The sequence below is a fragment of the Balaenoptera ricei genome, chromosome 3 (assembly GCF_028023285.1).
Source record: "Balaenoptera ricei isolate mBalRic1 chromosome 3, mBalRic1.hap2, whole genome shotgun sequence".
Classification (NCBI taxonomy): domain Eukaryota; kingdom Metazoa; phylum Chordata; class Mammalia; order Artiodactyla; family Balaenopteridae; genus Balaenoptera; species Balaenoptera ricei.
Genome location: NC_082641.1, coordinates 27,031,451 through 27,055,510, shown reverse-complemented (window position 1 = coordinate 27,055,510; position 24,060 = coordinate 27,031,451). Strand labels below are relative to the sequence as shown.

The window sequence follows — 24,060 nt, the reverse complement described above, 5'->3', positions numbered from 1 at the left end:
CTCAAACCATTAAGGAACTTCTGCTCAAAACACATTTTCACCTAGCTTGGAAAGGGATCCAGGTTGGAGCTCGCAGGGGGAGCTAGAGGTATGGGGACCGCCTGTGGTTGAAGGGCACAGATCTCCCCACAGCCTGAAGCCCTGCACCACACAGGCACCCACACTCACCCCACGCCTTGGGGTTCATGCCAGATTCTTGCCCCAGTCCCACTCTCCACCCCTGTGTCTCTAAGCTATGGTTCTCTTCCTGGGCATCCCGCAGGTCTGCAATGGACAGATCTGGTAGAATTCAAAGCAATTAATTAAAAAGGAGGAGGCAAAAGAAGGCTTCCATTCTCGGGACCATTATTGCCACTGGAAAGGGTAATTAGAGTCTGGGAGGGGCCAACCCATGTCCAGGCTGGCCTGGACATCTACCCACTCTCGGAGGCAGCCCGCAGAGCACATGGTAAATAATTATCATAATCGCCAGTCCTGAAATTACCCCCAGTTGCTTCATTCAGGTTGGCACAACAGCAAACCCAGACACAGGCAGGAATGCCAGGCGGTGGCGTTCCTCCTTTGCAAGTACTAGTAGGGAACAAAACCCCAGGATAAAGTATATCTCAAAGTGGTATGGCATTGCAACCAACAATGACAATGGAGTTTAGGAGAACAGTACACGTGCCCAGTGAGAACAAGCTCTGCAAGCCAGTCCTCAAAATACTGCAATTCCTGGGTCAAAGCAAGTTAGACTGATGATTTTAGAAAGAGCCAAGTGTATCAGAACTCTCTAACAGAAAGTGACTGCCTTACAAATATTATAAGGGTCCAAGTGAATGTTAGTTCCTCCCTACTTCCCCTTTTCCTCTCTTCTGCCAGGAGGTGGTAGTCCTGGTGGATTCATTAGCATACTTTTATGTGGCATCTTGGTATCTGATAAGTTTTACGGAAATTAGGTTCAAATTGAATAATCTTCGAATAATTTCAGAAGGGCTCCCTTTCTTGCTTCTGATTGCTTCCTCCACTGACAGTTTTCTTCTAACTTTCTCTACTCCTTCCATCTGGTATGTAATTTATGATGTGCAAATCAATGCTGATTTTAAGCATAACGCAAATAAATATTCCCCTCTTCCTCCACCACTCTGTGCCTAAGCTCAGTTTAGGGTGTGTATGTGCTGAGAATTAAAATCTGACCACATCTGTATAATATCTTAATTTCAGGAAAGCTTTTGAATGCATATGACATTCTCATCAGCAGGCCAGAAAGGTATGATCTGGTCTGTCTTTTCCCTCACTGGGTTTCACTGCAGACTGGAAAAGAGATCACTGGCTCAGTAAACATAAGGGTGCTTAAAATGTGGCCTCCAATTTTATCCTAGGTCTGGTTTAAATAATACTTAAAATTGCTATATGCACACCCAGAGCCTACAAGTAATATTAATTTGAATGGGAATTGCCGATATGCTAAGAGAATCCAAGTTGGCTTCAACACATGAAGGAAATGTTTCATGAAAAACAGTTTCAAGTTCAGCATGACGGCTGATTACAGAAGTAGTATCCTGAGGGGTGATGATCAAAATGGCAGGCATAAACGGGGCTTAATATCTAGATTGGAGAATAACTGACAAGGATGTGAGGATCACAGATGATTGTGCATTTAATAGGAATCTGTGTGTTTTACTGATAAGAAATAGGCAACACAGCAGTGGGGTGAATTCAGTTGGTGGGAGTCTGACATGAAAGGAAAAGTGTCTCTCCCCATTTCTCTCTCCCCCATAATAAGGAATTTGGCAGCGGATACACTCTTAATAGGGTGGTAGGTCCAGTCTGAGGCCCCTTATTTTAAGGGCAACGTGGAGACACTGGAAAGGTTCCAGAGGAAAACCAAAATGATTAAAGAGACAGAAAATAGAACCTATGAGGGAAGGTTAAAGGATTTGGAGTTGTTTAGTCTAGAGTGAAAAAACTGCCTAAAGGCAAACTTAACAGTCTTCTCCTCCCACTTGAAAGGTTATTATAAAGAGGACACAGACCAGCTGTTCTTCATCTCTACAGAGACAGAAGAGGTAAGAGACTCAAAATGCAACACTGAAATTTGGGTCAGACACAAAGAAGACATGCTTGATGCTAATGGTCACTGACTTGACATTGACATCACTGTGCAATCTTCACCTCTCAGACTCCATCCCAGTGATAGTCTTGTGTGTTTAGGCAGAAGTCAGGCTGGAGAACTCCTTTCCTTCCCTTCTAGGGCTGCAGTGGTCCTCATGACTCCATTGAATAGGGGGGGGGGGCGATGATCCTAAGCATACATGTTCCCTAATTCAGAAACACGGTGCCGAAAGAATATAATTCTCTCTTAAAACATATGCCCACATCTCATCGGACCTTTGTTTATTGGGTGGGTATCTCTAAAAATATGCCCAGCTTCAGACATTGACAAGCATATTTTATAGATTCACTCCTCTATATTGTTTCTATATACAGGCAGCATTACTTTTTTTTTTTGCAGTGCCACATGTGGGATCTTAGTTCCCCGACGAGGGATTGAACCCACGGCCCCTGCATTGGAAACACAGAGTCTTAACCACTGGACTGCCAGGGAAGTCCCAGGACAGCATTACTTTTTGTTTAGTGAGCACACAAATATTAGTTGATGATGATAATGATAATAATAGCTACGAATTATTAAACTCTTCCTATAATTATGCTGGGCACTGTGCTAGCTACTTTATGTAGATTGTCTATCTCATTTATTTTTTGCAGTAGCCCTGTGAAGTGGATATAATTATTAGCCTTATTCTAATACAAGGAAACTGAGTCACAACGAGGTTAAGTAACACAGCTAGTAAATGTTGGAGTCCCAGTTCAAACCCATTTAGTCTGAATCAAAAGGGTGTGCTTAACCGTTACGCCACTGCCTCTCATTCATTATTTTTAGCTCTTGAGAGGGAGGAAACATTGCAAAAAGAAGTATTTATTCTTGTTGGCCCAAACTGATTAAAACCCAAGTCTTCTACAGGTTTACATTGCCTGGGAAGCACAGTTGTATTTTTCCCAGCATAGCAGAGGAAGGAAGGACTGACTTTGCCTTTTGATCAGAAGTATGCCTTGCTATCTCCCACAAAGCTAAAAATCGAATCAAAGTACATCTCTATTTTATTAATTAGAAACACTTAGCTATTCATCTATACTCTAATTTTGCTTATAGTAAGTGTTCCATGACTGCTGAATGAATGAATACAAATGTAGTATGACTTTGATGCTTTAAGGCAAACTGAGCTGAATTGAGTTTTTCCAGCATGCTGGTGATCAAGGCTCTGGTGGGTCATTTCTATGGGCCTCTTATCAGATGTTCCTTAAGAGTCTTAAAATCCAACTGTTTCCTTTAATTCAGCATCCATGAGAAAGGCATATGTACGGGTCGCATTTTCCCAGTGTCAACTACTTTTAGATCAAGAAAAGATTTTTAGTGGGGTTTATTGAGTGCTGTTGTATATCAACAATAGATGATTCATAAGTGAAACAGACATCAAAATGATTTTTAGAAAGGCAAACGAACCACACACAAACAAAAAATTAAAAGCCTTGATCCAAATTACGCCAAAGGACAGATATTTTCCCATTAGGACAATTTATCCTGAGTCTATAAACAGAGAGGGGCATAATTACCCAAGTGTTTGCTAACAGATCTAAACCTTATGTAGCTATAAAAAGCTGGAGAGAGGAAGAAAGAGGAAATTCCCAGAAGAAGATCCCCCACCACATCCAGGGCCATCAGATCTCCATAAATACAAAGCCCAGCCGTGGTACCAAGTGGAGCATGAGAAGAAACCTCAGGATTTTAACACAAGCCACAGAAATAACTTTGAATTGTCTTAAAACTAAACAGTGACAATTCTATCCAATAAACTTTCAGCCGACACATGGGCAGAGGGGTGACTTACTGGCATTCCAGATGTAGTTAATAGAAACGTGATGCCCAGAATAAAAAAGGTATTCAGTAAATGTTGATTGAATGGATGGATGAGTGAATGAATGTCTGAACAGATGTCCAAGCTGCCTCTTCCCCTCTTTGAATCTCTGTTGGAAAGATGTCTTCGATGCTTCAAACCCAAAGCGCACACAGAGGTGTTGAACCATTTGAACTGGTACTCTAGGAAAAGGTCTAGAGCCAGAGACTGGTTTCTGACCCAAAGATACCAATTGATGATCTTGCCATGAACACAGGAAGGGGGACTGCAATACCTGTGGAGCATCTTTGCAGGCCTTGATTCAAAAGCTCCCATTATTTACAGTATTTGAAGTCCAATACTTGAAGCCCAACAGAATCAAGTACTAAGTTGCTAGCATCTATTGAGCACTTACTGGATGCTGGATCTTGTTCTAAGCCCTTTATGTATTAACTCATTAAATCCTTATTACAATCTTAAGACTATGTACTATTATTTACAACCCATCCTACAGGCAACAAAACTGGGCCAGAAGATTACCTAAGATAGCGCATGGTCACACAACTAGTAAGCAGAGGAACTGGAACTCAAAAAGATTGCGTCTGGAACCAGCTCTTCCTCCTAACTGCTGTCCAATGCTACCCATCCAAATCTTACCTCCTGTCACTGCTCAACACAAATTCACTATCCAAGTCAAAGTGTTTACCCACAGACATTCAAAGAGCATTCTCACCTCTGCAGGATGTGACCCATGACTCCCCTAGTGCACCTCTCTCCTGCGTGCTCTCATCACTTATTCTGCAACGAACACAACTGTAACTTATTTGATTCATATCACATCTCTCCAGCCAGGTATTAGGTTCCTTGGAGTTAGGACAATGTGTTGCATGGCAGTCTGGGGATATAGTACAATAAGGAAGACCTAGGTTTAAAGTCCAAATCCCATAATTATTACCCATGGAACTCTGGGTAAGTCATTTAACACTTCCTATTCTCGTATTCAAACTATATTCCTTACGGGCTTGCTGAAAAGGGGAGATTAAATGAGAAAATGAAGCATACAGTATAGGATGATGCCTGATGGTGTAAGCCAGTGATTTTCAACCAGCAGCTATTTTGACCCCCAAGAAACATTTGGCAGTGTCTGGAGATATTTTTGATAGTCACAGCTGTGGGGAAGGGTGCTACCGGCATCTAGTGGGTAGAGCTCAGCAATGCTGCTAAACATCCTACAAAGCACGGGGCAGGCTCCCGCAACAAAGGATTATCCATCCAGAATGTCAGTAGCAAGAGTACTGAGGTTGAGACACCCCACTGCGAGCTATTAAAAATTTATCAACAATAAAAGTTCCCATTCTCTCTCCTTTCCTTATTTTTCATGGTACTGTGCTTCTGGGAGGTGTTCTGTAAATCTTTGTTGGGTAAACCTTTGGACAAATGGGTAAGTGAATGTATGAGTTCTAAGATACTTTGCTAGTAAACACTTGAGAGTGTGGTCTAGTCATGGCAGGGGTTCAAGTGGGAGTTAATTAAGCTAGAACCAGAACCTTCAAATATCCATGCACAATGAAAGGAATCTGAAAATCTGAAATAACCCAGTATAATACTGGGGGCCTGAGCCCAGTGAAAGTGATGTCAATGTTGGTCCTAGGAAAGCTGGAGAACTTAGACAAAGGCCAGCTCCTCCTCACTGGTGGCTTCCCAAGTGATTTGGCTATCAGCCTACAAATGCTCCCTCATCTGACTCTATTTTCTACCCCAAAGATACAGTAAAACAGCCAGAAGGCCATGGAAGAATTTATTCAACTCTCTACCCTAGGCCATCACCCATCCACCCCTGCAGCAACCACACACAACCTGGGGCCCAATCAGGTGAACTCTCATCTAGAACATGGATTAAAAAACACAGTGGAAGCAAAAAGGGCATGTAGTGATTACCTGAGGTCTTCAACAGGTTCAGTAAGATCGGTTGCAAGAAATGGAAACCCAAGAATAAAAGCCTACACTCCTGGGTATAGCGTAAATCACATTAACACAAACCAGGAAACCAAAAGATCTCTTCCATCTCCCATTCTCTAGACTTGGTGGCAACATCTGCTTCTTAAGTTCTTAAGAAGAATTTAAGAACTCCCAGTCTTTTATAGTCAGAATCCATGAATGATTCTAGTGTGGTTGGATATGAGAAAATCTAAAACTTAATTTGAGTTTCCAGGCATCTTTAAGCATATCTGGGATATGAACTAAATACCTGAACTAAATTACCCGCCCAGAACTGTAAGACAGATCTTGCCTTGGGCGCCTAACACATCTAAGCTGGGATTGTCCTCCACACTCTAACCACCTTCCCGAATCACCTCTAATCAATTCCTATTCGCCTCTCTGGGCTCAGCTCAGACATCACCTCTGGGGATCCCACCCTGGCACCCCTGGAATATATCTGAGGCCCTCCTTGCAGCTTCGATAGCATCCCCACTGCCCATTCACTTGTCTGATTACCCTTACAGACTGTGGCCTTGTTTGCTATTTTATTCCCAGGGCCTAGCACTGGGCCTGGAACATACAGGTGCCCAATAAATAGTTGTTGAATGAATGAGTATAAAACATTCATTCCTGGGACTTCCCGGGCAGTCCAGTGGTTCAAATTCCGTGCTCCCACTGCAGGGGACATGGGTTCAATCTCTGGTCAGGGAACTAAGAACCCGCATGCCGTGCGGGGCGGCCAAAAACAAAAACAAAAACAAAAAACATTCATTCCTGAAACTACTTATTGAGTGCCTACTGTGAATCAGGTATTGGTTTAGGCACTGGGAAAACAACTATTACTATCTTAGTATTAACAACAACAACAGTAAAAACTATTGTAGCTAATGTTTATTGGGCATTTACTGTATACCAGGGATCATGCCAAGCTCTTCTCTGTATTGTCTTTTAAACCTCCCCCCCCATACCCATATGGCAGATACTATTATTATTCCCATTGTACAAATGAAAAAAGATGCCAAGCCACTCTTATGGACCTTAATGGGAAAGAATCTCTGACATTTAAGTTCTTTCAGGTCTATTTACATGGGCTTAACTCACATCAACTAAGAAAAGGTTACCTGTAATTCACTCATGAGCTTTGCTTATGTCTGTCCCTTGCCTGGAAAGTCCCTATCCATTCTTCATATTGTCTGAGATTTATTTTAAAATATTTTGGTATAGGCTATCAAGTGATGACAACTGTAATCTACACTCCAGAGGCTGTGAGCTGGCATTTGAAGGATACTTATCAAAGTCCATCCAGCAGCAGACATCTGAAATGTCACTACCTAAATCTGCAGCACAAGGTTCTGCAGTTACTGAAATGAAGGTTAGAAATATTGTTTTTCCTCTGTGGAATGAGAAATTTTTAAGATAAGTTGGTTAGAACAGTTCGTACAGCCACCTCTGTCGCTGCCTGCTGAGCTGTAAGAGTCCAGGGTGTGGTGCTTCGGCGGTGGGACTCCATATGTCTGGGGTCCTCCCAGTTAACGGAGGATTCTGTCACTGGGCCTGATGATAAAATCAGGTGATTCTGCCCACAGAGGACTACTGCATGCCTTTCAGAGTGAACCTGCTGGGAAGGGGCCCAATGGAGCGCCTACAAGAACAGCAGGGGAGATGCACCAAATTTATCCAGGCAGGTGGTAGGACTATTTCTGTGCCTGCTTGCTAATACCTGCTCTAAGTATGGCAGGAGTCAAGGACTTGCTTTCATGGTAACCTACCACCTGGCACTGAGGCTGTAGCGTTCTCAACCTTTCCTGATAATAGGAAGCTACTGATGTTTAACAAAAGAACCTGACAACTGTGAGCAGCCAATTGGCTCGGGCAACACCCTCTCCCCTACCCTGGTCTCTTGAGAACATCCGACACTAAGCTCAAAATCCCCCGCTGCTGCAAAGGCCGTCTTGATGACTCATCTCCACTCAGGAGCTCTGAGGAACCCTCTAGTTGCCTGCACACAGCGGAGATCCTTTTGATAGACTCCAATCACCTAAGGTAACCTGGACGAGTCTCTTCCAACACCCTGAAAAAGTCTAATTTAGCAAATGAGTTTACTTTAGGGTATGAATTATCGAGCCAAGGGCCACACTAGGTGCTGAGAAAACACTGATGAGCGGCACTGACCGTGGGCCCAGTGAGCTTAGAGATGGTGGCAGGACAAACATAGCAACAGGCGTTAGTTCCAATGCAGCGTGGGCTAACTGCTAAGTTCAGGGGCTATGAGAAGTCCATCAGGGACACCTAATTAGACCTGGAAGGTCAGGGAAGGCCTCCAGAAGACGTGACTGGAAGCTGAGCCATGGGGATGAGCAGGCATTAGCACGATGAAGAAAAGACTCCAGGAAGAGGAACTGCCAAGTGAAAAGGTCCAGAGCACAGACACGGGCGCCATGCTCTGAGTTCACAAAGGTTCAGCCTGGCTGCAAGTGGGGTCGGCTGGAGGTGGAGTGAGGAGAGTGGAAAACTGGACGGGGGCTGGAGAAGCAGGGCTTTGTGAGGAAGTGGTTTGGGCTTCATTCTTGAAGGGCTTTTGGCAGAGGAATGCATGAACAGATTTCCACGTCAGAATGATCATGCTGGCTCCGGGGAGACCAGTTGGACGGACGCATGGACAGGGGTGAGGGAGCTGTTGTACGAATCCAGGCAAGACAAGATGGCGCCTGGCCTCGGGGAGTCTCTGTGGGCCCGTACTTTCCCTATATCTGGGATGAAACTCCAGCATGGCTCTGTCTACAGCTCTCTGCCTCTGCTAGACTGTCAGTCCTTTGAGTGCAGAAATTGGAATTTACTCATCTCTGGAGCCTTAGTGCTCCCAGGGGATGAAAAACTCTCAGTAAGGGGTTGGTGGTGCCTTTTGAAGGACAGAATTCCTTAATTACAAAAATGATTTCCTTTTGCTGGGTTCCTCATCGCCAGACCCCCGCCGCCACCCCGCCTCGCTGCCTGTAAAAATCTCCTCAGCAACTACTGTATTTCTTTTACATTTGGTCACTCCAAGGTGTAGGGTGACTCCCACTTCACTTCATTTTGATTTTTAGTCTTCACAGCCTCCTGAACATCTTACACTGTCCTTTTCTCTCAGTACAGCCTAGCTCATGCCCCCATTCCATACAGTCAAGACTTCACACAGGTCGGCTTAAAGTGCCCCTCCCCACCGTCTTGCAACTTCCCCAGGGATGACCTCACTTATGTGAAGCAGTGACTCCCTCCCACCTGATTTCCTAAATCCATGTCATAATTTATGTATAAAAACAAAACAGTCCCACCATCTGCAAGAAGCATTCATGAACTCCGGCTAACCTGGTAGAGAATCCCACCCAGCCTTAATCCCATGAATATGTATTCCTGTCAACTGCCCATGATTCGATGTTTTCCCTTCAAGGACATAATACCACGTCCTTGTCTCTACCTCCCTTGCCTGTACCATCAAGTTCCTACTCCGTGCTCCCCTGGCCCTGTTCCCTGGACCAGCCAAAATTCCCTGGACTTGTTCCAGCCCACAGGGGTCTTCTACTTTGACCTACCCCTGAGAACTGGGGCTCGGCCAGGACGAACTCAGAAGCAGAAAACCCACTGTAGCCACTACCCACCTCCAGCCTTGGCCCAAACCTCAGCCTTGCCAGCTGGCTTCCAATAGTGAGCACTGAGTTACCCAGAAGGGCTTCTATAGACTCTGTAGTAGAGTTAAAAGTGGGCAGTATCCTAGAGATTATTCCTTTCCCCGGGGGCCTTCATCTCCTTGGGGCTGGTGCCCTTCCTTCCACAGGTTTGTACTAAAGTTGACAGATACAATATAGGAGACCCACTAACATTAAAATTTTCGGTGAAAAATGAAACTTTTTTTAGTATTTAGTCCCAAATATTGTATGGAATTTTTTATTTGCTAAGTTTAACAACCTTAGTTTGTACTTGCTACTCAGTTTTTTAAAAAATCCTATCTACACTTAATAGGCAAATAACTATGCAGAAAACAAAACACATATACACTGTTAAAACTTGGGACCCTTGAAAATATCCTTTGTGTTCTCTGTTTCTCACTCTGATGGACGTCTTCTTACAAGGATAGGTTTGCAATCATCTTTATAGCTCACTTGAAGTCCCTCGCCTCTGTCCAACCTTGCTCGCTTGGTTTATAATTCTCTTCCCATGATCACTCTTTGCATCATTAAGTTCAGCCACTTTGACCTTTCTTCCATTCCCAAGCAATTACCATTCAATCGAGGGCTTCACCTTGACTTGCTCTATCTTATGATGATATATCAAAACCTCTCCTCTTTACAAGTCAGTGAACTACATTAAGGAAACACTGAACGGTTAGTGTTGTCCCGTGCTCTCCAACTCTAGGAAGTCCTTCCAGAAAAGCAACTCCAGGACCCCAACCCTAGTTCTGATCTGGTCCACCACTGCTCTCCAGTAGCCGGAGAAGGTCCTAGTTGGGAAAAGCAAGGGACCAGATAAAGCCCTGAACAATTTTCTCACAAATGAAAAAAATGGATTCCTCCCAGAGTCTCAGGGGACATCTTAATCATGTTGTTTACAAAAGCCATACTCTTTACAAATCGCGCCACAAAAAGGGCACATTTAACATTACGCCAGGAGTGGAGAGTTTAACCCCTTTATAAATGTATGTCTGGAGGAAAGGACAGGAAGGGGAGCTATAACTCTGCAGTTACTTTCCAGTTTTCACAGAGAGTAATTGGGATTGAGAGAGACTGTGGATATAACTCAGAGAGGGAACCAGAGTAGCAGTCAAGATCTGATGAGATATGGATGCTCCCTGGGTGGGCTGGTTAGGAAGGAAGGATACTAGTGAGATCAGGAAAGAGTCGTTAACGTAACAAGGGGGAAAAACACTTTGAATTACCAGGAGAACATCATTAAGGACAGCCATGGTGGTAGAGAGGTAGATAATGTCATTGCTATTTACAACTTCCATCATATTATTAGGATGATCATCACTTTCCTCTATCACTTCATCCCCACGAGAAAGGTAAGATAGATAATTATTACACCCTCTCCAAAGGAAAAGAATGCAATGAGAAGGATGTAGGAACTTCAAGGGACCCAGGTTTCCTCACTTCTGGTCCAGGTGCCTTCCTTGCCTAGCAGATAGTTGTTGCTCTCTTAGGAACCAGCTGGACCCTGGCCAGGAAGTTGCTTTCAGACTCATCCCAGCACTTCTGGAAAGATGTGCTTGGGATTTCGGACTGGGCTGTGTCAGGGTGAGCAGCCCAGGAAGAAAAAGGGGCCTGGGTTTGGATCCTGTCTCTTCTTTGCCAGCCTGAATTCTCTCATCTGTATTTGGGGCTAATGATGGTTATGGCGAAGCGGTGTTGTGCGCTGTCACTGTGCTGACACGCGTGGAGTGATGGCGCAGAGCTGCATGCATTCACATTATTATTAACAGTGACTCTAAGTGTAGGTTCAGGAATCTAACCTGTGTTCACATCTATGCAAATCCTCACTAAGAGAGAGATGAAATTGATGAGAGCTGGGTAGTTTCTCAGAGCTACCAAAAGGCTGCTTGACTTACATGTTTTCTGAAGTGACAAGAGAAAGTTACAAGCTAACAATGGCTCCCATCTGTTGACTGCTCACTGTGTCAGATACTGTGATAAGCCTTTACATGCATACCCTCATTTACTCTCCCATCACCTTAGGAGTCAGGAATTGTTCTTTACTCCAGTTTACAGTTAGGGAAACCTTGGTTTAGTGGGGTTAAGAAACTGCCCATCGTTACACATTTCATAAGTGATAGGATCCAGATTCATTAAGTTTATGCTCTTCAACAGACACATGTAGCCCAACCAAACAAACCATTCTTGTAGTGGGGTGTGTGTGTGTGTGTGTGTGTGTGTGTGTGCGTGCGTGTGTGCGTGCGCACGCACGCTCGTGCATTCGGAAGAAAATACATCAAATACTAACAGTGGTTACCTCTGGGTAGTGGGATTACAGGTGGTCACTTTCTTCTTTTTGTCTTACTGAATTGAGTATGCACTGCTCTTATCATTTTAAATATTTTTCATTTTGATAACAAATACGAACTTTGTGAATCAAAACAAGTCTTCAAAAATATAATGAAAATGACTACACCTTGGACACATATTGGGGGAGGAAAGATATAGTCATGGCATTTTCGAAGTCCAATGTAATAATTAAACTTTCAAGTTTTTCTTTCAGTCAAAGAAACCTTCAGAATAAAATGAGCTTCTTGAAAATAAAAATTATATTCCTCCCTGCCACCTAAAAGCTCAGGTTCTATTAGCCCTGGCTTTTAGGCAGAAGATCTGAGTTCTAAATCTTAAATCTGCTCATGATTTGATCATCAATGCTAATCCAAAGATTTTTCAATTATTCACTCTAGAACACCACCACCGAGTTCTTAAAATCTGTCTTGTTTTACTACATTTTCTCTCTGCATGACTATTTATAACTTCTGAGCAAACCCCTTTTCTTCTCCGGTCATTACTAAGGATAAAATGATGAAAGATCCCCAAAGCAAACATTCGTCTTACTGTTTGCTCTGAACTCTGAAGTCTTCTTCCAGAGAACTGCGATGATAAATTAAGATTCTGTACACCCTGGAAACAGAGCTAGTCCACAAGGATGACCTCAGTGGGGGAGTAAAGGAATTGAAAGCAAATCGAAGGAACTCAAACATGATGACCTTTTCCTGTTTTTTTGCTGTTGGCAACAGTGCAAGAGGAGACATGAGAGAGGCTCCTGTCCTCCAGAGCTGGGGCCCAGTCCTGGTGAGAGCTCCTGGGGGGCAAGCGGTTCCCCAGGTCATGTGATCATGTGACCCAGAGGGAGTCATTTCACCTAGTGGGCTTATACCTTCTCATCTGCAAAATGAATATTTCATACCAGTGTAGCATCAAGAATGCTCAACAAAGACATAGTGAGCCTAGATTTGGGGGGAGGAGTTCAGGCATGTGAATTCTGTTTGAAAATTCAATATGGATTCTTATACAATATTTATTGTTATTATTATATAGATTCTTATTTTGGGGAATTAACTAAAATATACCTTTCCTCTTCTTTCAAAAGTGAATTAACATATATTATTTTAATAATCCTGGATAGACTGGACACCTTCTTCTAAAAGGAATTCCTAGAGGTGATCATAAACGCCTTTGCCTACACTTCCACTTTTGTCATTAGCACACTATCATGGTGGGAGAGAGAAAGGAGGATTTAGATTGAGTTGGGGAAATTTGCAAAAATCACGTTTGTTTGTTTTTGCAAAAACAATAAAATTACTACTTGTTTATAGAGAAAAGACTGCAACAAGCTTCCATAAACACCACCAGCATGCTATTTTTGTAAGGATACATTTCAATGTATTCGAAAACATCTAAGTCAGACTGGTGAATTGGGAACATGAATATAGAACACCTTTTTGCAAACATAGCAAATTAAAAAGCACTTAACATGTAATACTTCTATCTATTTTCAGGTGGACAATTATGGAAATTCCAAATCTGGATCCACCGGAGTTTAAGACTACGTTCTCAATCACTGATGCTTCTGCCAGAAATAATGGGACTGATTCAGGATACACAGAACCGAGACTTTGGTTTTAAGAAGGAATATTTATCTTATTCAACATTTATTGAGCTTTCATTATATATTAGGTGCTGAGCTAATCAGAGATGCCTACCCAACCCCAGACCATGAACCTCTGGTTTTTCCAGTGCTATTGATGAAATGTTAAATATCAGCTTTAAAAATCACTGAAGGAGAAGATGAGCTATCTGTAACTGTTCTAGATGAACTTTACCACTTAGTCAGTAAGGCAAGATCCTTAGGCTAAAAGATAAACTTTTAAAAACATTAACTAGAGCAGCACAGAGAAGAAAGGTATAGAAGATACTTGACGGATAAGAACTTGCAGTGGTCTCCTGCTGTAATAATTGCATCAGTCATGGCCACATATCAGTGACCACCATTCTGCTACATTATCTTTGAATTGTGTATACTGGACAGACTCCAGCACAGAAACGAACTGAATTGTCTTGCTCTCAATCATAACACACAGAGTGTTCTTTCTTTGTTTCAAAAGCAACTGAGAGTTGAGTCCACCTGACTGGGCTATCAGAGTTATGAAATACCAGCAGATATTTCTGAAGAGCAAATATTCCTAGACAGTTCAGGGTTTTTTTCTTTTTGATCACTCCTTACTTAAGACAACTAATAACAGAAAAAAATAAACCTCATAAAGATATACTTCCCAGTCACTGAACTCTTATTTTTCTCCACAAGCTGAGGTCACCCATCAGTTTTCAGGCTTGAAATGTCAGAATGAAAAACTCACCAGGAATGAGCACTGCAAAACATTCTGGGGAGCAGGCATGCAGATGTCACCGCCAAGCCACAGCTTACAGCCTCTCTCTACCTTCTATTTCTGTGGCAGAGTCAAAAGAATTTTAAAGGGTGTCCATAAATTCAAGAAACTTTTTGTTCCTCATCTTTAAACTGATGTCTTGTTGTCATGAAATCAGCCATGTTAAAACTCCAGGAAACCCCTTTAAGCCGAAGCTTTGATTAAAGAGGTATATTAGTTAAAAGTGGAGGGTCTAAGTGTGTCCTAGCCCACATCTTTAGACTGTGGCAACCAGTGGCTAGCAACGGAGGAGGGGGAACAGTTGCTCTAACTGGTCACATTCTTCTCCAGACCTGGAGACCCTAGAAGAGGAGTCAAGGGATAGAAGGAGCTCTTTTCAGGTGTTTCCTCTTCCTGGAAACAAAATCTGGCTTAGCTTCTGGTGCTTCTTGTTCCTGAAGTTACTTTGTATTAAATGGAATTCATCATCCAGGCAAATGTCCTATAAATGTCCAGCAGGGCATCCAATTCTGCATCAGAGGCGGGAGAGGTGGGCACTCCATAACCCTCTCCTCCCTGAGGCACCCCTCATCTCTAGGCAGGGCTGCAGCGAGCCAGCTCACCCGGCCTCCCCCTGCCCCAGGGTGCTCGACACGTATCAGGCACACAGGCCCAGGGGAGGCCTCATGACATCACTGCCACGGCCACAGCGCCCACTAGGTGAGTCTGTGTGGGTTCTAGCCTCATGGCCCTTCTACCAGCTACCACATCAGCTCTTCCTGGCTGCCATCTATTTGGAGGTTTGGTAAGCTTCTCAGGTGATGTTGGTTAAGTAACAACAACATTCTAGGTCAATGCTGCCCTCAAGGTCCAAGTTGAGGTATTCACCAGATTGTCTCAGTGCACACCACACTGACACCCTTCAGGCGAAAAGAAAGCAAGCCCTGTCCCTACAGTCTTCACACGGGACTCTAGAGGGCCCAGGAAATTGGAATGCACCCACATTTCTCTCTCCACCTTTGTTTCTAGCGGCCACTTTCAAGTTATTGTCAACAAGTGTCTTAACCTTTGAATGAGTTTTGGGAGGAAGCCAAGTACAGTTGACCCTTGAACAACACAGGTTTGAACTGTGAGGGTCCACTTATATATGGATTTTTTTCGATAGTAAATACCACAGTACTTCATGATCCCTGGTTGGCTGAATCCGTGGGATGCAGAACTGTGGAGACAGAGGAACAGCACATACAGAGGGCACTATAAGTTATATTCGGATTTCCCACTGTACAGAGGGTTGGCATCCCTAAGCCCGCCGTAGTTTAAGTGTCAACTGTATTCACGGTAGTTTGTTTATCCATTCATCCATCAACAGACATTTGGGCTGTTTCCACCTTTTGGCTGTTATAAATAATGTTGCTACAAACACTGATGTGCAAATATCTAAGTCCTGCTTTCAATTCTTTTGGGTATATATCTAAAAATGGAATTGCCAGTTCATGTGGTAATTCTACATTTACGTTTTTTGAGGAACCATCATACTGCTCTGCAATTTTTATTTTACTCACCACTCACAGTAAAAAGTTGAAGAGAAGATACAAAACAGTATATAAGTATGTATTGGTTTGGACTCTGGAAATTTTGGCCTCTGTTCTCTTTTTATTTTTAAAATTAATTTATTAATTTATTTATTTTTGGCTGCATTGGGTCTTCGTTGCTGCGCATGGGCTTTCTTTAGTTGTGGCGAGCGGGGGCTACTCTTCATTGCGGTGTGCGGGCTTCTCATTGCAGTGGCTTCTCTTGTTGCAGAGCTTGGGCTCTAGGTGCGCGGGCTTCAGTAGTTGTAGCACACAGGCTCAGTAGTTGTGGCTTGCGGGCTCTAGAGCGCAGGCTCAGTAGTTGTGGCTCAAGGGCTTAGTCCCTCTGTGGTATGTGGGATCTTCCCCAACCAGGGCTCGAACCCATGTTCCCTGCATTGGCAGGAGGATTCTCAACCACTGCGCCACCAGGGAAGCCTCCCTCTGTTCTCTTTTAAAGCACTCTTGTCTACTACTATGATGAAAAACATTGTATTTAATAATTTTTATTAGTTATTTCAAGTCCTTTATCTTTGTCCAACTTTTTCACTCAGTTTACAAGTTTTCCCATGCTTGGTTATTCTTTGTACCATTAAGCTCAACCACCTTGACCCTTTTCACTTCCCAAGCAATTACTCTTAAACATCAAATCATTGTGACTTACTGCATCTTCTTTCATCCTCCATCAGAATATCTCCTTTTCTACTAGCTAATGATCCATGATGAGGAAAAACACCTAAAGGGAGCTGGGTCCCCACGTGTCATAAATTGCTCCAAGGAGGGCCTTCATCCCCCTCACTCTCCGCTGGGGGAGTTCCTCAACCGGAGCAACTTTGGAATGTAAACGCTGAGTCCGAGAGGTGCCACAATGGCTCTGAATTAGCTGGAGAAGGCTTCGTCAGGAAAAGCTAAAAAAAAAAAAAAATCTGCATAGAAGGATAAATCTCCCAAAGGCCTCTGAGAAACTGCTCCTCTATCTGTACAAATCAGAAAGTTTGGACATTGTGCAAAAGTCCCATGAAAACCCATCTAACTTTATCCTGAAGTGATTCCAGCTTTCTACATTTATGTGGATGATCAAGTGTGTCCATAAGTCTTGGAAAACGGGATAGAGGAGAACTACAGCCAATACTCCAGGGCCTGGTTAGTGATGGGAGAAGAAATTGGGGAGGCAGGAGGAGCTTGACAAAGATAAGTGGGTGTCCTACGTAGGCTAATTAATTTTAAAAAATTGAAAAATTGAAAAATTAAGTTTAACAAGTAAAATAAAGATGCCATTAGATTAAATGTGTTAAGGGAGTGGTTTGGCGGGAATGAACAATTAGAGTCAAACAAGTTGGAAAAAACCATTATGATGCCGGACAGGAAAGTTATCCTGTGGTGATTAATACCATTTTACTTTGGCTAAGGGGTGGGGATGGTGTTAATACCTGGCAAGGGGTATGAGGGAGGGCTCTGTGGTGCTAGTGAAGTTCTGTTGCTTGATTTGAGTGATGGCTAATATAAACATTCACCAGCTGAGGGCTTCCCTGGTGGCGCAGTGGTTGAGAATCCGCCTGCCAATGCAGGGGACTCGGGTTCGAGCCCTGGTCCAGGAAGATCCCACCTGCTGGGGAGCAACGAAGCCCGTGCGCCACAACTACTGAGCCTGCGCTCTAGAGCCAGCGAGCCACAACGACTGAGCCCACGAGCCACAACTACTGAAGCCCATGTGCCTAGAACCCGCACTCCACAACGAGAGAAACCACCGCAATGAGAAGCCCGAGCACCGCAACGAAGAGCAGCCCCCGCTCTCCACAACTAGAGAAAGCCCACACGCAGCAACAAAGACCCAACATAGCCGAAAATAAAAATTAAAAAAAATAATAAAAATTCACTACCTGAATACTTATGATTTGGGCCTTTTTCTTTATGTATATTATACTTAAAATTTTTTTGGAGGAAGCATTTCTGGAATGATAGAATAAGGACCTCCAGAAATCCATTTCTCCATAAAAACAACAACAACACTGAAAAAAAATTATCAAAAGCAACTTTTTCAGGACTCTGGAAATTAACTAAAGGTTTGAAGCAGTGTAAGAAACACTTACTCAAGAAAAATGGCTGAATCTCAGAAAGCACAGTGAGCTTTGTGGCATTTTACCTTACCCTATTACCATCTCTTTCTCCCCAGCCCACAAACCCTTCAAAACCAACTATGGCAGCTGTAGCAGCCGCTGGGTCAGAGCAAGTTTGGGGTTTTCGAAAGCTCTATCCCCAGAGGACTGCCAGTATTAACCAGTCTGGCAGCTCTCTGAAAAGCTCCATTTTCAGGACTTAACGTTATTTGACTTGGTTCAGAGTTGACTCTGCAAGAACAGCCCTACCCCTAGGTCATCTGTTGAAAACAATCAGTGACAGTTGTTTAACATCTGTAGCTTCCTGAGAAAATATTTGCAAATCATATATTTGATGATAAGAGACCTGTATCTAGAACATATAAAAAACACTTACAACTTAACAACAACAAACAGAAGCAACAGATCCAATTTAAAAATGATCTAAGGATTTAAGTACATGTTTTCCCAAAGATATACAAATGTCCAAAAGCCCATGAAAAGGTGCTCAACATCATTAGGTACCAGGGAATGCAAATCAAAACCACAATGAAATACCACTTCACACCCACTAGAATGGCTGTAATAATAAAGACAGATAATAGCAAGTATTGATGAGAATGTGGAGAAATTACAACCCTCATGCGCTGCTGCTGAGAAAGTGAAATTGTGCAGCCCTTTTGAAACGCAGCATGGCAGTTCTTCAAAAAGTTACACATAGAGTTTCCGTGTGACCATCAGTTCCATTCCTAGGCATACACCCAAGAGTACTGAAAACATATGTCCACACAAAAACTCGTACACCAGTGTTTGCAGTAGCATTATTTATAATAGTCAAAAGTGGAAATGACCCAAATGTCCATCAATTGATGGTTAAACAAATGTAGTATATCCATACTATGAAATACTATTCGGCAATATAAAGGACTGAAGCTCTGAAAAATGCTACAACACAGATGAACATTGAAAGCATCATGCTAAGTGAGAGAAGCCAGGCACAAAAGACCACATACCAAAATATCTGGAATAGGGAAATCTACCAAGACAGAAAGTAGATTAGAGGTCACCAGAGGCTAGGAGAAGGAAGAAATGGGGAATGACTGGTAATGGGTATGGGGCTTCTTTTTGGAAGGATAAAAATGTCTTAAAAGTAGATATTGGTGGGTGGGGCTTCCCTGGTGGCGCAGTGGTTGAGAATCTGCCTGCCAATGCAGGGGACACGGGTTCGAGCCCTGGTGTGGGAAGATCCCACATGCCGCGGAGCAACTAGGCCCGTGAGCCACAGCTACTGAGCCTGCGCGTCTGGAGCCTGTGCTCCGCAACAAGAGAGGCCGCGATAGTGAGAGGCCCGCGCACTGCGCTGAAGAGTGGCCCCCGCTTGCCACAACTAGAGAAAGCCCTCGCACAGAAACGAAGACCCAACACAGCCATAAATAAACAAAAATAAATAAATTAAAAAAAAAAAAAGTAGATATTGGTGATATTCAACTCTTTGAATATATAAACCCACTCAATTATACACTTTAAAAGGGTAAATTTTGTATGTGAATTGTACCTTAATAAAGCTGCTGTAAAGCAACAAAGTTTACTTTAATAATTCCTTAATATCATTATTAATCATATTATCCTTACCCTAGGGGTAAAGCAGTTTTCTGAGGCATGGATGCAAACCCCCCCATAAAATCAGGGATGTTGTATGTCTTACACACCAGTATTTCCCCAATACATACAACCAGGGCTAAACGATGGTAGGTGGTCAATAGATATCCTTATATGAATAAAACAGTAGAGAGATTAAGAAACTGTTTAGAACCAGATATCCTGATTTCTGATTCTTCCTTCCATAGTGGAGAGGTGGGTAGACGGTGATACCATGAATAAGGAATTTGAGGTGACCTGGCCAGCATGCCAGGTACACGCCTTATTGGGAAATGGATATGCTGTTTATTTAAGATGGAGGTGCTCTCCTTTGGGATAGACATGCTATTTGGCGGATGGGTGGTAATGGGCAGAGCATCCCAGCCAAAAAACCCTCAGGTCTTGGAGGCAGGTAAACCTGGGCTCAGTTCCAGGCTCTGTTCCTTAGCAGGTATGTTTGCCTAATCTTTCTCAGCCTAAATTTCCTCATCTATAAATGCAGATAATAATACATTGTTGGGTTGTTGTCAGAATTAAGTAAGAAGAGTATGTGTAATGCATTTAATAAATATTTTCATTGACATTATTAACATCTAATGACCAAACGGGTTTTCAAATACCTAATTAAAAAATGGAGATGGGCCAGTAGTTGTTTTCAGACCACTCAGAAGGCCCTGAAGAGGTTTGGACCTCACTCTACCCTCCCAACATGGTAGCATTGAGCAAAGTAGAGAAAAACAATGACTCCTTCCCCTCCCACAGCTCACACTCCCCAGCGGCCATCAGCCTGGCTTGAAACCAACACAGTTATCGGGGGTGGGGGGAGGTAGTAAAAGGTAGGAAATAGGAAATATCTCACCCTTAGGAGAGAAGAGGGACATAGGCAATTTACACACACGTCAACCAATTACTCCCCCCCCCATTTTATAATGGTGTCATATTTAGTTGTTTTTCTTATTAAAAAGGAATACATGCCCATAAAAATGCAAATTATATCCAGGTATATCCTCTACATAAAGTAGAGGAGGGCCAGTTGAACCTGAACTTGTTCCTATCAGAAGCTGTAACCTCATTAAAAGAAAAAAAAAAAAAAGTTTTCATTTTGCTTGACACAGGTTAATAACATACCTGTAGAAACAAGTTACAATGCTAGAGAGTATTCTGTAATTGCTGGGAAGAATTGGGATTGTTTAAGATTTAAATTAGGTAAAGCAACCAGCACAGTGGCTAGCACCTGGTAGGTCCTCAGAAAATGGTCACTATTATTTTCAACACCCTTCTCCCAAACATTCTGTGTGTGTAGTATGCACTACTATGAAATACACAATTGAATAGTGCCCTCCAGAGGCCACTGGGATTCAACTGTGCTGACAGCTGAAAGTCTGGAAAGACCAAAGAGAAACTCAGCTTTATGAGGACGATGAAATCTAGCGGAAACGAGTCCAGTTAGGCGCCGTGGGAACTGGTGCTGGGAACTGCAAGTCGCCAAGCCCCTGGAAGCTCTCGTCTCATCCCTCTCTCTCTGGGGACACTCTCAGCTCTGCCCATTTCTGCATGTCCACTCTGTGCTGCTCTAAAGGGACCAACTTCCTCTTGATGTCTGCCCTTCTGGGACTTCAGGCATGTGGCTCTGGCTCTCCCCGGACATGATTCTGGACCTGACTCCATTTGACCTTTCAGCTCATCTCAAATAGCTAAGCAGATTGGTCTCTCATGGGCTTGACTCCAAATTCCCAGGAGACAAAACTGTCCGCCTAGAGACTGCATTTAGTTTATCCATCCCTGGTGGGTGGCCAGTTGCTGCTGGAGGTAGGGGTGTGGTGTGTGTCTGGTGTGTGTGGTGTGTGTGTGTGTGTGGTGTGTGTGTGATGTGTGTGTGTGGGGTGTGTGTGTTGTGTGTGGTGTGTGTGTGTGTGGTGTGTGTGTGTGGGGTGTGTGTGTTGTGTGTGGTGTGTGTGTGTGCTGTGTGTGTGGTGTGTGTGTGTGTGTTGTGCTGTGTGTGGTGTGTGTGTGTGTGTGGTGTGTGTGTAGTGTGTGTGTGGGGGTGTGTGTGGGGTGTGTGTGTGGTGTGTGTGGTGTGTGTTGTGGTGTGCATGTGGCGTGCGTGTGGTGTGTGTGTGGGTGTGTGTGTGGGTGTGTGTGTAGGGGAGGGAGAGAGGGCCAGGGTCATGTGGTACAAAACAGATTTAGCACATACAGAATATACAGACCTGTGGGAGGCATGTCAAAAGAGTCTGCCTTTCTCATAACAATGAGCTAATATTTACCGAGCTTATCATGCACCATGCACCCTACTAGGAGCTTTATAGGCATCACCTCATTCAATCTCACAACCTTCTTGTGAAACTTGATCCTGTTATCATCTCCCACCTTTAGAAGTAACTGCTGGTAACAATGGTTGTGTATCTTTCAGTAATTTAACTGATGCATTTTATTCCCACTTTAAAGATGAGGGAACTGAGGCTTAGAGAGGTAGAGCTTATTATCTGACTGGGGGAGACAAGATTTACACATGTTAAATGATTAGTAAATGACATGGGAGTGATTAAGTACTAAATTGTGTGTTGCCACAGTATTAGTTTTCATTGCTGTGTAACAAATTCCCACAAATGTAGAGGCTTTGGAGCAACCCTCATTGATTAGCTTGCGGTCCTATAGGTTAGAGGTACAGCACTGCACGATGGCACTCTCTGCTCCGTGTTTCATGAGACTGACATCAAGGTTTTGTCTGGGGCTGCCAACAATCTCATCTGGGGCCCAGAGACCTCTTCTAAGCTCATTGGTTGTTGGCAGAGTTTAGTTCTTTGCAGCTTTAGGACAGAGGTCCCCATTTTCCTGCTAGCTGTCAATCGCCAGCTGCTCTCAGGTACTAGAGGTTGTACTTTTCCATGGCCAGTTCACACTGTGGATATTTGCTTTCCTGCAGGTCAGCTGAAGCATGTCTCCCCGGCTGCCCCATCTGGTACCAGCCAGGGAACACTCTCTGCTTTTCAAGTGCTGGTATGATTAGGTCAGTCCCACCCAGATAATCCCCCCTTCCGAAAACTAACTGTGTCATGACACACCTTATCATGGGAGTAAAATCCATCCAATTCACAGTCCTGGGGGATATGAGGGTGTGTACAAGGTGGGAGTGTGTGGAATTCTCGGTGCCATCTTAGAATCCTACCTATTATACCCATGAAAATAGATTTTGTATGTGCAGGTCAGAGCTGTTCCCAGGATGGGGAGAAGGAAAGGTTTCAGGTTTGGGGGGTGAGGATTGGACTAGGCCTTGAAGGATGGACCATGCTGGAAAAGACAGCATTTCCCTGAGATGGCCTTAGAAACTCAACACCATGACTCAAGATAATTTGGGAAAATTAATGGGTAAGAATTTCAAACAATATTTAGAAAAAATTTCAGCACTGAGATGGAGGAAGAAGCTAGTACTACTAGATGTTACAACATGATCAAAATACTATGTGATGAGCATAAAAATAGACATATAGTTGAGAAGAACAAAAATAAAAAACCCAGAAATAGAAATGTATGTATATGTGTATGTGTATGTGTCACAATAAATCAAGCCTTACAAATTAAGTGAAGAAAATTAATTATTAATAAATGATGTTTGGATAATTACATAGCAATTTAGGAAAAAAGAGACATAAAATTTCTACACATCAAAATAAATGCCAGCTAAATTAAATTTTAAATTATAAAGATAACTTTAAAATGCAATCATGAAAATTGGTAGAAGAGAGTTTCAGGTCTTCAGGAAGATAGCAACATCCTAAGATTAAAGCAGTGAAAAGACAATTACAAAAGAAAAAAACTCAAACTCATCCATAGAAACAGTTAAAATTTCTACACAGTAATAACAACAATTTATTAAAAGATTAAGGGGAATTTTAACTGCAAAGGGATTAAAAAGATTAAGGTCTATTATATCTAAATGCATATTCCAATGCTGAAGATTAGGACTCCAACAGATAGTAGACAAAAGACATGAATAGATGATTTAGAAAACAGGGAAGATAAAATAGAGAGAAAAAAAAAAAACTAGGGGAAAATGGCCAAATTATCTGATCAAATAAATGCAAATTAAAACCATAAAAGTGATCCATATTTTAATTAACTTCTACTAAACATAATTTAAAATCATAATACCAAATTCTGAAATGATCCTGGTACACTGCACTCATACATTTTTGGTGAGAGTATAATTAGGTAAAGCCATTTGTGAAAAGCAATTTGGCAAAATGTCCTTTGACATAGTACCTTCATTCCAGGAAATCTGTCCCAAGAGCAGGATTCAAAAGGAAAGTCCTGGTCAAAAGCATTTCCAATGCAGTGTTACACACAGTATTGAAAAACTGGGAATGACAAAGAACATGCTTACCTAAATGATCATTAATGATTATACTTATCAAGACTATTAAGGTGGAACGTGTCTGAATATGTTATATGAAAAACGATAATAC

At 42.8% G+C, this 24,060-nt stretch overlaps 1 protein-coding gene across 4 annotated transcripts in view; it reads right to left on the bottom strand.

Moving 5' to 3' along the window:
* PDZD2 (PDZ domain containing 2) overlaps window positions 1–24,060 on the bottom strand; it is a 373,404-nt gene that overhangs the window by 190,454 nt on the left and 158,890 nt on the right. The window contains exon 1 of one of the 4 annotated variants that reach the window (XM_059916170.1): window positions 16,525–16,558. The exons of the other annotated variants lie outside the window; for them this stretch is intronic. Coding sequence (XP_059772153.1) covers window positions 16,525–16,529 — 5 coding nt within the window. The 5' untranslated portion in view covers window positions 16,530–16,558. Of the gene's footprint in view, window positions 1–16,524; window positions 16,559–24,060 lie in introns of those variants that run through there. 4 annotated transcript variants of the gene reach the window in all.